The sequence below is a fragment of the Carex rostrata genome, chromosome 23, assembly GCF_964058835.1.
Source record: "Carex rostrata chromosome 23, lpCarRost1.2, whole genome shotgun sequence".
Lineage (NCBI taxonomy): Eukaryota > Viridiplantae > Streptophyta > Magnoliopsida > Poales > Cyperaceae > Carex > Carex rostrata.
Genome location: NC_135940.1, coordinates 362855 through 376652, shown reverse-complemented (window position 1 = coordinate 376652; position 13798 = coordinate 362855). Strand labels below are relative to the sequence as shown.

Here is a 13798-nt window from a genome sequence, read left to right as displayed (position 1 = left end):
TGAAATGAAGAACATAACCAACATGAACAAAAGTAGTTGACGATAGCATAACTGCAACATGAACAAGGTACTTTTAACATTTAATTTTTCCAACATACAGTTGGGAGGTCTCTTTCACATTCGTACCCATTTTATTAACGAAACAGTAATAATGTTATAGAATTATGCAATAATGTCACTAATTCAGGGTTTGAGGTACTAGAATTAGATATGGAGACAAAATTAAATTTGACCATGACATGCATATTAGCTAGATATGAGTCTCCTGCATTGAATAAGTAGCAAGAACATTAATTAATTTACTAATATTGTATAACATGCATGTTTACATTTGTAATATAAATATCTCGACAGGACCACAAACTCATAATTAATCGGTCCACAAAAATTTGAAGCCTCCTAATTTGTCCTCTCTCTCTCTCTCTCTCTCTCTCTCTCTCTCTCTCCTTTCTGGGAATACAGCTAGCATGTCGAGATAATGCATGCATGGACCGTTACAGCATAATATTCTGTCCACTTCCTTATTGGCCAAATCTCAACAGCTATTCTCGTTAAATCTATCCTCCTGCTCCTGCATGGCAACACACCACCACACATTCCCTAAACATACTTTCACACTTAAGCCAACATATATTATATTATTATCTATATAAACTATATCAGGCCGGCGTAATTGGAGAGCAAAAATATAATATCCAACATGCATCCATTCTTCCTCCTATCCCTCCTCCTGCTCTCCTACAGCGCCTCAGCTCTGCAGGATGACTTCTGTGTCGCAGACCTGTCAGGTCCCGACACACCGTCTGGTTACGTATGCAAGAAGGTTGCTGATGTAACAGTAGATGACTTTGTGTTTCATGGCCTCGGTGTGCCAGGAAACACAACGAACATTATAAAGGCTGCTGTTACACCAGCTTTTGTTGCACAATTTCCCGGTATCAATGGCCTAGGGCTGTCAGCTCTCAGGCTAGACCTTGCACCGGGTGGTGTTATACCGCTTCACACACACCCTGGTGGTTCAGAGCTTATCATTATTACCAAAGGAATTATCATTGCTGGGTTTATCTCCAGCTCAGCTAATGCAGTATACATAAAAGCACTTAAGAAGGGTGACACCATGGTTTTTCCTCAAGGACTCCTCCATTTTCAGGTAAAAAAATTATTGAGATATTATCTAACTAAATTGAATAAATGCATGACAGTACTGCTGAAATTTAATTTATATTCACCAGAATTTAGAATACTTAATAATTATAAGTTGTTTGGAATAAATTTCATTATTTGTTCACATATACAGTGCCACCGAATTCCAATGAAAAATAGTTCTGTTAGTTAATTTATTGAAGTAGCTAGGACACTTGTACACATGCCAGTCTAAAATATCTTTTGTTTTGTTGTAATGCATGTGGACACTTCCACTTGATCAGTTGTTGCTTCAGTTAATATATATATATATGTATTAAATATCATTGTACATATGCAGATAAATGGAGGAAAGTCAAATGCGGTAGCTTTTGTTAGCTTGAGCAACCCAAACCCTGGTCTCCAGATTACTTCGTTTGCACTGTTTGCAAATAGTCTTCCATCACAAATAGTTGAGAAGGTTACCTTCCTTGACGATTATGAGGTGAAGAAGCTCAAGGGTGTACTTGGAGGAACAAATTGATCGTTTAATGAATTAATTATCTCTTTATGCTATTATATATGCGGTTGGTCGATCATTGGTGCATGTCATTGTTTACTGCCAGCTTTGTTGAAGCCCTTGTTGTGATAAGATATCTATCTGAAGAAATTAACGAGTGAGTCCTGTTCTTTCACGTACAATTTGCAATTACTTAAAAATATTCCGTTGAAAAGACATTAAAATGAGTAAGTTTAGAAGGGTAAATCAACAGCTCCAGAGACGTCACAGCAACTACAACACCACTGGATTTGGCCAGCGACTTGGCACTTGGCAGCATCTAATTCTAAGGCGTCAATTGGTTTCATATATTTCTGAGCTAAGGCCCAATGCTGTCTTAGAAACATTTCTTCTACTAAATTCTGGCCACCTACATACGAGCGAGCTAGCCCAAACACAACAGTAATTGGGCCTAATTAAATTAACCAAAAAAAATAACATCAAAGTTTTAAGTTTGCACACCAATTGGATCGTCTTTAATTTAAAGATTGATACAAGAAAATAAATTCATCAAGCAACTCTATTAATTAAGCAATCGGACTGTGATGTGATGTGATGCTTAATTAAAAATTACTCCCTAGCTAGCTAATGTGCACAATTAATTTGATTGTTCAATTAACATCTTAACCATTTTTAATTCTGAAAATGAGTAGGAACACTTCAAATTTTTTTCGTAACACACTCCTCCACAGTACAGTCCACATTGAAGAAGCAGCTCCACCATCCAACGGCTACTCAACAGCTTCAGTCCATTCATCGGAAAAATGTATAGCAAATTAAGTAAAATAATATATCAAAGATAATTTATGACATATAGCGTACGTATTTTTCCGTTGAACTTACATGTGAAAAGTGTACATATAAACAGTTGAATATAACATTAATGCGACAAAAAACGAATCGAACAAACAAACAAATTCCCCTCTCAAGTCATGATCTGTTGTTCAATTCGGGCCATCCAATTAAGTGGTTTCAATGACTTTGTAAGTTTGTTTGTTGTCTTTTAATGCTCCACAACTCCACAAGCAAATCTCATCCGGCCACAAGCTCTTACGTACCATTACCAAGGCCTAACTATCGAACGGCTAGTCAACAGCTTCAGTCATTCATTTTAAATTCTGGATAGATCGTACGGTCTATGTTATCTCCATTTAGAGAGCAAATTGATGAACAAAGAAACTGATACGGATCAAGTCCCGGAGGACGAGACTGTAAGGTTTTGGTGGTTTCGGGAGCTCGGCTCGTCCCTGCTTAGAAAATCCGGTTCGAGTCTCGCTGAAGCGACTTAGGGTAATTGTGGAGGTACTCGTACTCTAACCTCTTGGTATCTTCTATTGTCTAAAAAATCCCCCCTTGCGCCTCGGGATCTGGGACTTATATAGGCTGTCTTCTAACAATCATTCTGCGTTGTTAGGATTGTCACAGTCCGCATGAGGGCGGGTTAACCCTGCATAATTGCCCTACGCGACGCTCCTGTGGATGTTACGGGCTGACCGTGCCGAGACGGGCCTTCCTGTCGGGCTTGACCTTGAGCTTATTTCGCTTGCCCAGGATCACATCAGGCGGGTCTTGGGTCTTAATCGCGCCATATTGACTCATTGGGGACAAGGGCCTTGTTCTTAGTTCCGGTCTGGACCTTCAAAGGGGGTCCTAGGCCGGGTTATTCATGACCCATGTCTATTCTTCTAAGGTTCTTGTTTACATGGGTCTATCATTAGCCCCCTAAGCCGAGATGCATTCGAGCGAGAAGCGTTTGAGTGAGATGCATTTTGGTTTGATTACTACATAGGTGTCAGAATTGTGTACCTATGTAACATTAGGCGCTCAATAGTTTATTAGAGAGGGTCTGACATAATCTACTGGCAATTTTTGATGCTACATCACGCAACATAATTTATAACAAATTCATAATATTACATTATTCGACATAAGGCCTAGCGACCTTGCCCATGGCATACAACATTTATAACTAAAGGAAACTACTACTAATTGTCCTGCGAGATTACGGGGCATGTTCCTTAATCGGAGTCGGAATACCATTGTTGCGGGCGTCTTTTCGGATAGGTTTCTCGCCTGTATTTCTCAACAGCGCATGTTGGGCATGTGAAATGTTTAAACCTCAGGTCTTCGTATATTTTTGGTGGGTAATCGGAGATGCAAGATGGATGGAACGCCTCTATACACTCAACGCATGTGAACATTAGGTGTCGCTTGTCGTACCTTCTGCATTTCGGGCAAAAATCGATATTTTCTTGCGTGCGAGATGTGCCATCTATTCTTCCCATGCGTCTCGTTGATGATGGCGTTGGATCAATGCTCATTATAGTCTTCGGATTGTTGGTAGGGGGAAACTACTTTTGCTCTCCTGTTGTTATGGTTGTTATATATAACTGTTTACCGGTATCGTGTCCCTCGGGTATTGTGCTGGGCTTTTTATTATATTTTTTTTATAGACATGGTGTTTGTGACTCTCCCTCCCCCCCCCCCATTTATTTTAAAATAAATTGTGTGGCGTAGTGAAAGAATATACAAATTGGAAAATATACAAGATGTGAGATCACATAAAACAAATAAAATACGACCAAGGAAACATCCTTACAAAGTAAAAAGTTTGCATCATATTATAATAGACGTCTACGTACTGTCAGGCTAATTCACTGCCTACTGACTGAACTTGGTAAACTTAAAACAAGATAAAACTTAAAACAAGAAAACTAGGCATATACTAGCCGAGACGCTTGTTTGCCCAAAACAACGATGAGAATTGTTGTAAAGTTCAAATTTTGAAATCTGGTTCCATCTCGGTATATACTTCGGGTGCCAAAGGGCCATCTTCACCCATGGTATATGTATACTTTTCGGACTCCTCGAGCTTGGCGGCTACCCAAGTTCGGATCATTTCTTCTATTTGAGCCAAACTAAGCCTTTTGGTTGGGCTCTTGGATGCGCGTCTCTCTCTTCGCCCGGCTTTATCACGAGACCCCTCTTCTCTCGCGGGAACTATGTCGCTTATGTCTATCTTCCCCACAATGTTCTTGCCTCTCCCTATCCTTGGGAGGAGAACACCCATTGTTTCTCCGGGGGGGGTTCTCAAGGTTTCGATAAGAAACCTCTCTTCGCCGAGAAAGCGGTCGACGGTCTCGCCCACCAGTGGCATCCTCGTTCGGAGGGGATCGCTCACGTCTGTTTTCTTCTTCTCCCTGAGGTTCGAGATCATCTCCTTGGTTTATCACATTTTCCCCTCCTTCATTACCTTCTGGAAGGATTGGCCTTGTTCCCTCGGGATCATTCAAGAGGTTTTCGAGTCGTGAACGTTCCTCGCGTCCAATTCTTCAAGCAGTAGAACTTTCACCACTCCTTTCGGTCCAAACCTCATAAAATTCTTCATCCAGGTTTCGGACCGGAACGCTGGGACCCGCTCTGCGACGGTTCGGGTCGTTGAGTATGGGACCTTCTGGGCGAGAGTGATGTGAATTATTACAATACAAGTAATAAATCCTAGTTGATACTCAATTCGGTTGCAAGTGTACAACCTTGTCAAGTAGTACTTAGGGATCGTCTCCACAGGGACAAGTTGGAATATTAGCTCTAACCTAACAATTTAATTTAGTAAAAGAAAGTAAAAAGGTTTTGTGTTTGTTCAAGTGGTTTGGTTTCGATTAAAATGAATTAAACTAAAGTCTTTAAAGCAAAATTAGGTTTTTAACAAGAATGAGAAATTAGGGTTTCTTAGGGTTCATATCCACTAGTGTTACGACTAATTGGTTTGTAAATTTTGTTCTTATATTTATGAAGGCACAGTTGGGTGTTGTAGGTACAAAGTGATATCTCTATATTAATACCATCTTTCAATTAGAATAAACGTCACCTCTCGGTACTTGGCTACTCTAATATAAAGTCATTAAGTTCTTACTGTCCCAATTGATCTAGAAAACTATCTTTCACCTCTCGGTACTTGGCACAATTTTCTAAACTATTGGGTAAAGCCCGTATAAGACAAGCATCACCTCTCGGTACTTAGCCTATCAAATACCCTATTCCTTATGGTCTGGACCTAATATTCAATTTCTCAATTGTAAATACCAAATCCTAGGGTTTCATGCAATTTCGATTAAGTCTTCACAATCAATTAAAATAAAGAATAGATCACAACAAAGAACAAGAATATATAAAATAAAACCAACTAAATCATAACAAAAGTTTCAAGTACAACCCTAATCAACCCTAGAAAAGCCCTTAGCCAGCCATGGCTAAGATACAAATCAAATCAAAAGAATAAAAGAGTTCCAAAGGAAAGAAAATAATAAAACCGATTGATCAATGATCTCTTCTTCCTTCTTCTCTCTTCTAGCTTTTCCTTGCTCTTCCTTGTTCAAAATCAGAAATTAACTCTCTAAAAAAACGTACCCAATCTATTCTACAGGTTCCCCTTTTATAACCCCTCCAAAACCTAGAAATAACCAACCAAAAATAGCAAATTCGGGCCCTGAACCGACCTAATTGCGGGCCGTAATACATTCATTGCGGGCCGCAATGAATGGAGGCCGTTAACAGACTGCGTAGAAAAATCTGGAGAGGTCATTGCGGGCCGCAATGAGTTTGGTTGCGGGCCGCAATGAGTGTGCTGGAATGAAGATGCTCTGTGCTGGAGAAGTCATTACGGGCCGCAATGAGTTTGGTTGCGGGCCGCAATGGATGTGCAGAAATAAAATAGGCTCTGACTTGTTTGGTTGCGGGCCGCAATAGATATGGTTGCGGGCCGCAATGAATGGTGGCAGAAGCTCCAATCTTCGTGCTAACTCACCCGTTTTGCTTCGTTAAGCTCCAAACACTTGATTACCTGTAGAACAAACATAACTAGGGCAGTAACTTGAACTTTTGGACATTTCTAACCTAATTAAACCTAATTTCAACAAAACTTGGCTTAATTTACATAACAAACCCTAGGTTTCAATAGATACAATTTCGGCTTATCAGAGAGACAATTGGGTGGCTCGGTGCTACAAGCTCTTGTGGAATAATGGGTGGTGGGGGGGTACGAGATATAAGCTGGGGCAGGAGCAGAGTGTTGACCTTGCATTGTTGGGTGGGTCTGGTATGGATAATGGGTGTTTGAGTAAGTGAATGGTGCGTAGGTATATGGTGGTGGGTATGAAAATATTTGTGGGGTATAGGAGTATGACAGCATCTGGTGGTATGGGTCAGAGGGCGGCAGTTGTCCTCCTTGAGGGGTGTATAGAGGCTGAAGTTGTCCTCCTGGTGGGGGTGGGACGACAGGTCTCGGGATGACCGAAGTGTTGGCAGGAAGACGAGTAACATTCCCCCCTCTCGGAGTTGAGACGGCAAGTGTCGGGTTCACCGAAGTGTCGACAGGGAGACGAGTGTTGTCGCCCGGTTGCGGGTTGAGGATAGTTCCGGGAGGATCCAGAGGAATCCCTAGATGTGGCGCCCCTGTTTCTGATAGACCTAAATTATATACATATTCGATATGATTTTTATCACAAAATAACACCAAATATCTTGTATTTTGAATATAAAGTTAATAGAATACACTTAGAATTAAGTTACTGCGTTTGTTTGGTTTTAATTTGCAGAAAATGGAGAAAAACGAAGAAAAACCGAAGAAAAATGCCCAGTGCGAACACACGGTTTACGATAAGGCTGCACTAAGTACTTAGATGAATTTTTGGATGCGCGCCAATTTAAAAAGGTATAATAAGTTATTCGTCAAAATCCGTGCGGACGCACGGATATCGATGCGGATGAAATCTGGACGCACTGGAAAAATCCGAGCCCAGTGCGGGTGACCTGGTCGCACTGTAGCAGAACGCATAACTGCAGCCTGAACTTAAAATAGCCATAACTTTTGACTTGCAACTCCGTTTTGGGCATACAACCACTTTTTGGAAAGCTATGAAGAATATCTACAACATAAGAAACTAAAAAAGGAAATTGGGAGTTAGTCGGATGCACTAAACTCGTAGAAAGTCAAAATTACACGTTTTCAACACGGTTTCTATTTTTGGCGCACCAAGGACGCGTTTTGACAGCCAAATATGGACAATGCAATCCTGAAAAACAATCCAAATATAGCACCCACTAACTCCACTTTCTAGCCTCTAAATTGGACATGGTCTTTAGTTATAAAAGAGGGGGTTCATTCTCCATTCAAGGCATCTCTTCGCAAAGATCATCCAATCTCATTCTCTCTCTCCACACACACAATACTTAGCGATAAATTCTGAAATAAGGAAAGCTTTCAAGCAAGGAGAAGAAGGGTTTCCTGAGCAAGATTCGGCAAGATAGAGGTTCTTGATTCAATAAAGGGTGTAATCATTTCTTCTTACTTTGCCAATTTTTTGTAATGGATCTCTCCATGAGGGAGTAGACATCTCTCTAGGGGTTTAGGTCAATGCATGAACTTGTTTAATTATATCTTATTTGGCTATTTGTTTTTATTATTATTGTTTTATGGGATTTGATGTTAATTTCTGTGATTTATCATTTGTGTTAATTACATAGTTTAGTACTTGAAATCGCAGTAGTCCCGTGTTGGATTCGAAAGAACCAATATTGCTAGGATGAGAGGAGAGTACCAAATTATGAATGCAAATACCCTAGGTTTGGATTAGGATCTAACCAATTTGTAATCTAAGCCGGAACTACAGAAATTAAGGTTAGGAACTTGGTGAAGGACCTAATCGTGAAGCCAAACCCTAATTAGGACATCTCAAATCGAATCGGGTATTGGTATGATGGACTTAATCGTGAAATATCAATATTTGAGGAGAGAAGAGACTAACAAGAGCTTATGGTCTAAGTAGCTATGATGAAGGACTTAATCGTGAAGTTCGAATTACTTAGACACGTTATTAATTCACGAAAGTGACCCTTAATAACATATTAGGTTAGAAACCTCATTAAATCATACATGAACTTAAACAAATACCGAATAGATAGAGTTAGCAAGTGATTGTAGGCCGAATACCCCTATATCTCCTTTACTTGAAAGCAAACCAATTTTATTTTTATTTACAATTATTGTTTCAAACTCCTTTCTTTTGGGTATTGAACCCAACCTTAGGAATCGTTAGAATACAACCCCTCATTTACTTTATTGCACTTTACTTTATTTTATTTTCTGAAATTTATTATTAAAGTTTAAACATAGTATTCAAACATACTCCCTGTGGATCAATACCCGACAATATACTACACGGTAGGATTGTATACTTGCAATCTAAACCAAAAGTGTATTTAGGGATAAAAGGTACATCTAGTTGTACTGAAACTTTTTACCATACCCTTTGGACGTATCAGTTTCCCCTCTCATCTCCTCACACGCCATCTGAAGCTCGGATGGTTGGAGCCTAGTGGGCCCCACAGTGGTTGATACGGATCAAGTCCCGGAGGACGAGACCGTAAGGTTTTGGTGGTTTCGGGAGCTCGGCTCATCCCGGCTTAGGAAATCCGGTTCGAGTCTCACTGAAGCGACTTAGGGTAATTGTGGGGGTACTCGTACTCTAACTTCTTGGTACCTTCTATTGTCTAAAAAATCCCCCCTTGTGCCTCAGGATCTGGGACTTATATAGGTTGTCTTCTGACAATCATTCCGCGTTGTCAGGATTGTCAGAGTCCGCATGAGGGCGGGTTAACCCCGCATAATTGCCCTACGCGATGCTCCTGCGGATGTTACGGGCTGGCCGTGCCGAGACGGGCCTTCCTGTTGGGCTTGACCTTGAGCCTATTTCGCTTGTCCGGGATCACATTAGGCGGGTCTTGGGTCTTAATCGCGCCATATTGACTCATTGGGGACAAGAGCCTTATTCTTAGTCCCGGTCTGGCCCTTCAAAGAAGATCCTAGGCCGAATTATTCATGACCCATGTCCATTCTTTTAAGACTCTTGTTTACATGGGCCCATCAGAAACCAACACCATTTCTCTTTTCACCGACAATAGCAATTGCAATCTGTCCCACCAATGTGTTGTTATCAAAATCAAACAATATTCAAACAATCGTGAGAATAAATTGTCATCATAAATGCAAGCTAGGTACTTACTACTTACCCTCTCAAGTCATGATCTGTTGTTGCATTCTGGCCCCACTTGTCATCTAATCACTCGGTGAGGCTGTGTGAGCACAGTCCAGTTTCAATGGGACCCGGATGATTTGTTTGTTTAACTTGTAATATGCTCCACGAGCAAACAGACAGAAACAAATAAACAAAATATAACAGAGAAAGAGATTTGTCTCGTATCTGTATCTCTGTAATTTACCTAATTGCACAAACGCTAGCTGCAAATTTGCAACTGCCAAAGGCAAAAAATATGCAGAGAGTCGGCGAGGACAATTTGTATTATTTTAGAATAAGGTTTAAATACACACTTTTTTTCATTTTTAAAGTCCGAATAATCAATTCAAACCGTTCAATATAATATTTATATTAAAATGTGTTTGGAAAGCAAATTTTATATTTATTTTGAATTGTTTTACTATTTTTCTTATAGATGCAAAATCATTATTTTCAGAAGATTCTCGACCATCTAAAACAATGATTTTGTATATATCTAAAAGAATTAAAAAAATTCACAAAATATATAATTTGGTCTCCAAGCATATTTTAATATGAAGATCATGTTGAGGTTCGAATCGACTGTTCATACTTTCAAAATAAAGAAAATAATATCGAGCATGATTGGAGCATAAAATCAATATTGTATTTTAACCCTACTTATTATTTTATTAATTATGAAATTGAATGATACTCGTATTTTCAGAAGATTCTTGACCATCCAAAACAGTGATTTTGTATCTATCTAAAAGAATAAAAAAAAATTCCACAAAATATATAATTTGGTCTCCAAGCATATTTTAATGTGAAAATCATATTGAGCAATTTGAATTGACTGTTCATATTTTGAAAATAGAGAAAATAATATCGAGCATGATTGGAGCACAAAACCAATGATATATTTTAGAGTGCTATATTAAGTGCATCTTTTGCAGTTTTGAGAGCTGAAAGAGTATTTTTCTTTTAAATACCCAATTTTCCCTTACCCTTTAATACTCATGTCTTTTAATTATATATACCTAGGTTCATTAATAGCTGTACATTCTATATAAATGGAAACAATTAAATTCATGTATATCGTTAAAAACAATGATGAAAGCTGAATGGGAGCATATTCTGTATTTTAGTTAATTAAGCACATGTCATAATAAAAAATTATGAGAGGGCTAAAATGTTACAAGCGTTGAAATTTATTTTTATAGAAATGATCACATTCACTAATTAATGATATTATAGTGTATGAAGAAAATCAGTATTAATTTTTTAAAATATATGCCGTCACTACTCACTAATTAATGAGACAACATTATTACTGTAGAAATCATATGTTTTAATCATTGTTTCTATATATCATTCAATGGAAGGGAAACAACAAAGACACTTCAAAACAAACATTTTATAACGAAGAATATTCTTCGTTCAGTCAAAAAAATTAAAATATTAAATATGTACTTAGCGAATGCATCATTTCTATATATACTTCTTGTATATATAGAGACTATGTACGCACTGTTGCAAATATATATGCATATGTTTGAGCTTATAATGGCATTATGTTTTTTTTTATTTTATATTCATGTTGGTATTATGTTGATTGCACTTTACATTTCATCATTATAACACAGTTTAATAATACAATTAAAGTTCAACAATACACTTAAAGTTCAACAATAGAATTAAAAGCGCAACAATACACTATATTAAGAAATTATATTGAAACCGTAATTTTTATTTGCGACCCACACTTCTATTTAAAAAACTAACATCTTTTTCTTTAACAAACTACATTTAAAAAAAAAAATTATAAGTTACATGACATAATAATGGGTACATTAATACATGGCTATTTGGAAAATAATTAAAAAGAAATTAAAAAAAAAACACAATACGGGGCGCCCGTCCCTGGGGCGCTTCACATGGCATATGGGGCGCCTCACTTGGCATGTGGGCCGCCTATAGTGGGGGCGCTCCATGGGGAATTTTGGGCCGCCCGAAGCTCAGGTGGTCAGGGCATGTATAAAAAAAAAATTCAACAGGGGCATTTTTAAAATTTTCATTTTTTTAAGGGATATTAATAAAATGGCCGCAAATATATTCACATTTTACATAGGTAAGGAGATCGAGGGTAGACAAACATCCAACGCAGAAATTGAAGGGAAAAAAAATCTACCACATTACATTACTAAGATGGAAATTAAACATCCATTAATTCATCTTTACAAAGATCAATCTAAACTAGTTGAATAAAAATGAATAAAGCAACATTACAAACAGGTTTCAAAACATGGAGCAAGACATGAATTACTTTTAGACAGCTCCAATCATTGTCTCATTGATGCTATGAAGAGCTACTTTTTGTAGCGTCAAATCTTATCTGTTTCTCTCTGCATTCATTGCTACAGAATGCGCTCTCTCCCCTGCATCATATTCATATTCATATTCATATTCATATTCATGTCAAGAAGAGATCAATATGTAATTCAATTTTGGACTAAATAAATTAATTAACTGGAAACCTGAGCTGTACCGTTCATTAATTTATCCATCTATTAAAATAAGGTTCCATTTCACCAAGCATGATGATTACTATATATATTTCCAGTCCATTTTTTGGTCAGAAGTACATGCATATATATTATCTTAATTTGTATATTATCTTTGCTCATTTAATTAGTCATTTGTTTGTGCACTGTCATCTGAGAAATATGATAAATGCATACATTAATTGAATGTCAAAGCAACCCCAAAAAGGCTCGAAAGGGTAACCAAAACAGTTTACAAAACACTCAGTAAACAAGTACACTGGCAGGGAAGCTTAAAATTCTAGCCATGCACAGAAACATTAATTAATTGTATCAAAAGATAGTAAAAACTTATATAATTCGTCCTCTTGAAACGATCAATAATTGCAAAGCACAGAGCATGCAAGAATCAATGATAGTGCTCTTAATAATTGCAAAGCAGAGAAAATGACAGACTTAATGACAGACCTTTTTTTTCTTCTCAAGAAGAAGAAAAGGGAAAATTATGCCCCTATTATATATTATGATGTATATATGCAAACTACTTTCTTTTTCTTTTTTTTATTAAAGCAAACACCCTGTCTGATAAAGAAATATAACTCATAAACCAAAAAATCACAATTGGAATATTTTTCATGAAAATATATATATGGCACCAACACAATCATCTTAATTTGGAAAAGATCCAATCATATATATATATATATATATGTGTGTGTGTGTAGCTTCTCCTTTGGTGGTATTCATTTCACACTAATTAAAAATTGTAGCTGTATACTAAAATACTAATTAAGAATCAGTTAGTAATTCATATATACCTGTAGATATAGATATCACGCTCCGACCCGAGTGATCGCCCACAAATCCCGCAATAATGCAAAAAATGAAGGGGCTTTGTGATCTCTTCTCCCTTGAAATTGAAATGGCTGTTAATATCCTTACATAACACATTCTTTCCAGCCATTGAAGCTCTTTCAACCACTTTATACTTACCATTTTTGTCGATAATTTCGTTAATGATGTCACAACTCATGATATCTCTCCTGCTTGTTGTTCTGATGATAGCAGCAGGTGAAATCGGGCTTCTACGAATAAAATCCTCTGACATAGTTTTCATATATTTTGGAGGATGAGGAGGAGAAGAAGAAAAGAAGAGCCAAGAGGCTTAGCTTGTTTAATTTAATTAAGAGCAAAAGGTAGATAGCATGCATGTAATTATACTAGACTAGTATATATTCGATCTTGTCATGTGGTAACAGTGCAAAAGCTAATTAATGATGGGTTTTAATTTCTACTTTTTCCAATTTAGGGAAATGAAGTACTATATATGAAGGCTAGCTTGCAATGACCATGAAGCCCATATACTAATTAATTTTGTTTTGAAGATCTAAATTAAAAATTCATTCTCTTAATTAATTTGGTGATAACGCAATATATATATATATATATATATATATATATATAGAGTAAAGCTAGCGTGTGACATGCTCACCAAGAAAGTTTGGTGAGCATAACTCCAAAAG

At 37.5% G+C, this 13798-nt stretch overlaps 1 protein-coding gene and 1 long non-coding RNA gene across 2 annotated transcripts; one reads left to right on the top strand and one right to left on the bottom strand.

The window, feature by feature from the left end:
- Positions 1-679: 679 nt before the first annotated feature.
- Positions 680-1792, top strand: LOC144574579 (auxin-binding protein ABP19a-like). Its single transcript, XM_078324568.1, has 2 exons — positions 680-1150; positions 1484-1792. Exons 1-2 carry the CDS (start codon positions 701-703, stop codon positions 1664-1666), a joined length of 633 nt encoding a protein of 210 aa, XP_078180694.1. The 5' UTR covers positions 680-700; the 3' UTR covers positions 1667-1792.
- A 10110-nt stretch (positions 1793-11902) lies between these two features.
- LOC144575002 (uncharacterized) lies at positions 11903-13558 on the bottom strand. The gene is made up of 2 exons (XR_013518336.1): positions 13094-13558; positions 11903-12170 (listed from the first exon to the last, which is right to left on the bottom strand). It is a non-coding gene; the product is annotated as an uncharacterized LOC144575002 (long non-coding RNA).
- Positions 13559-13798: the final 240 nt, after the last annotated feature.

Coding starts and splice junctions, on each gene's coding strand:
- LOC144574579 (XM_078324568.1), top strand. CDS start 701: ATGCATCCATTCTTCCTCCTATCCCTCCTCCTGCTCTCCTACAGCGCC. Junction 1,151..1,483: donor AAGGACTCCTCCATTTTCAG/GTAAAAAAATTA, acceptor GTACATATGCAG/ATAAATGGAGGAAAGTCAAA.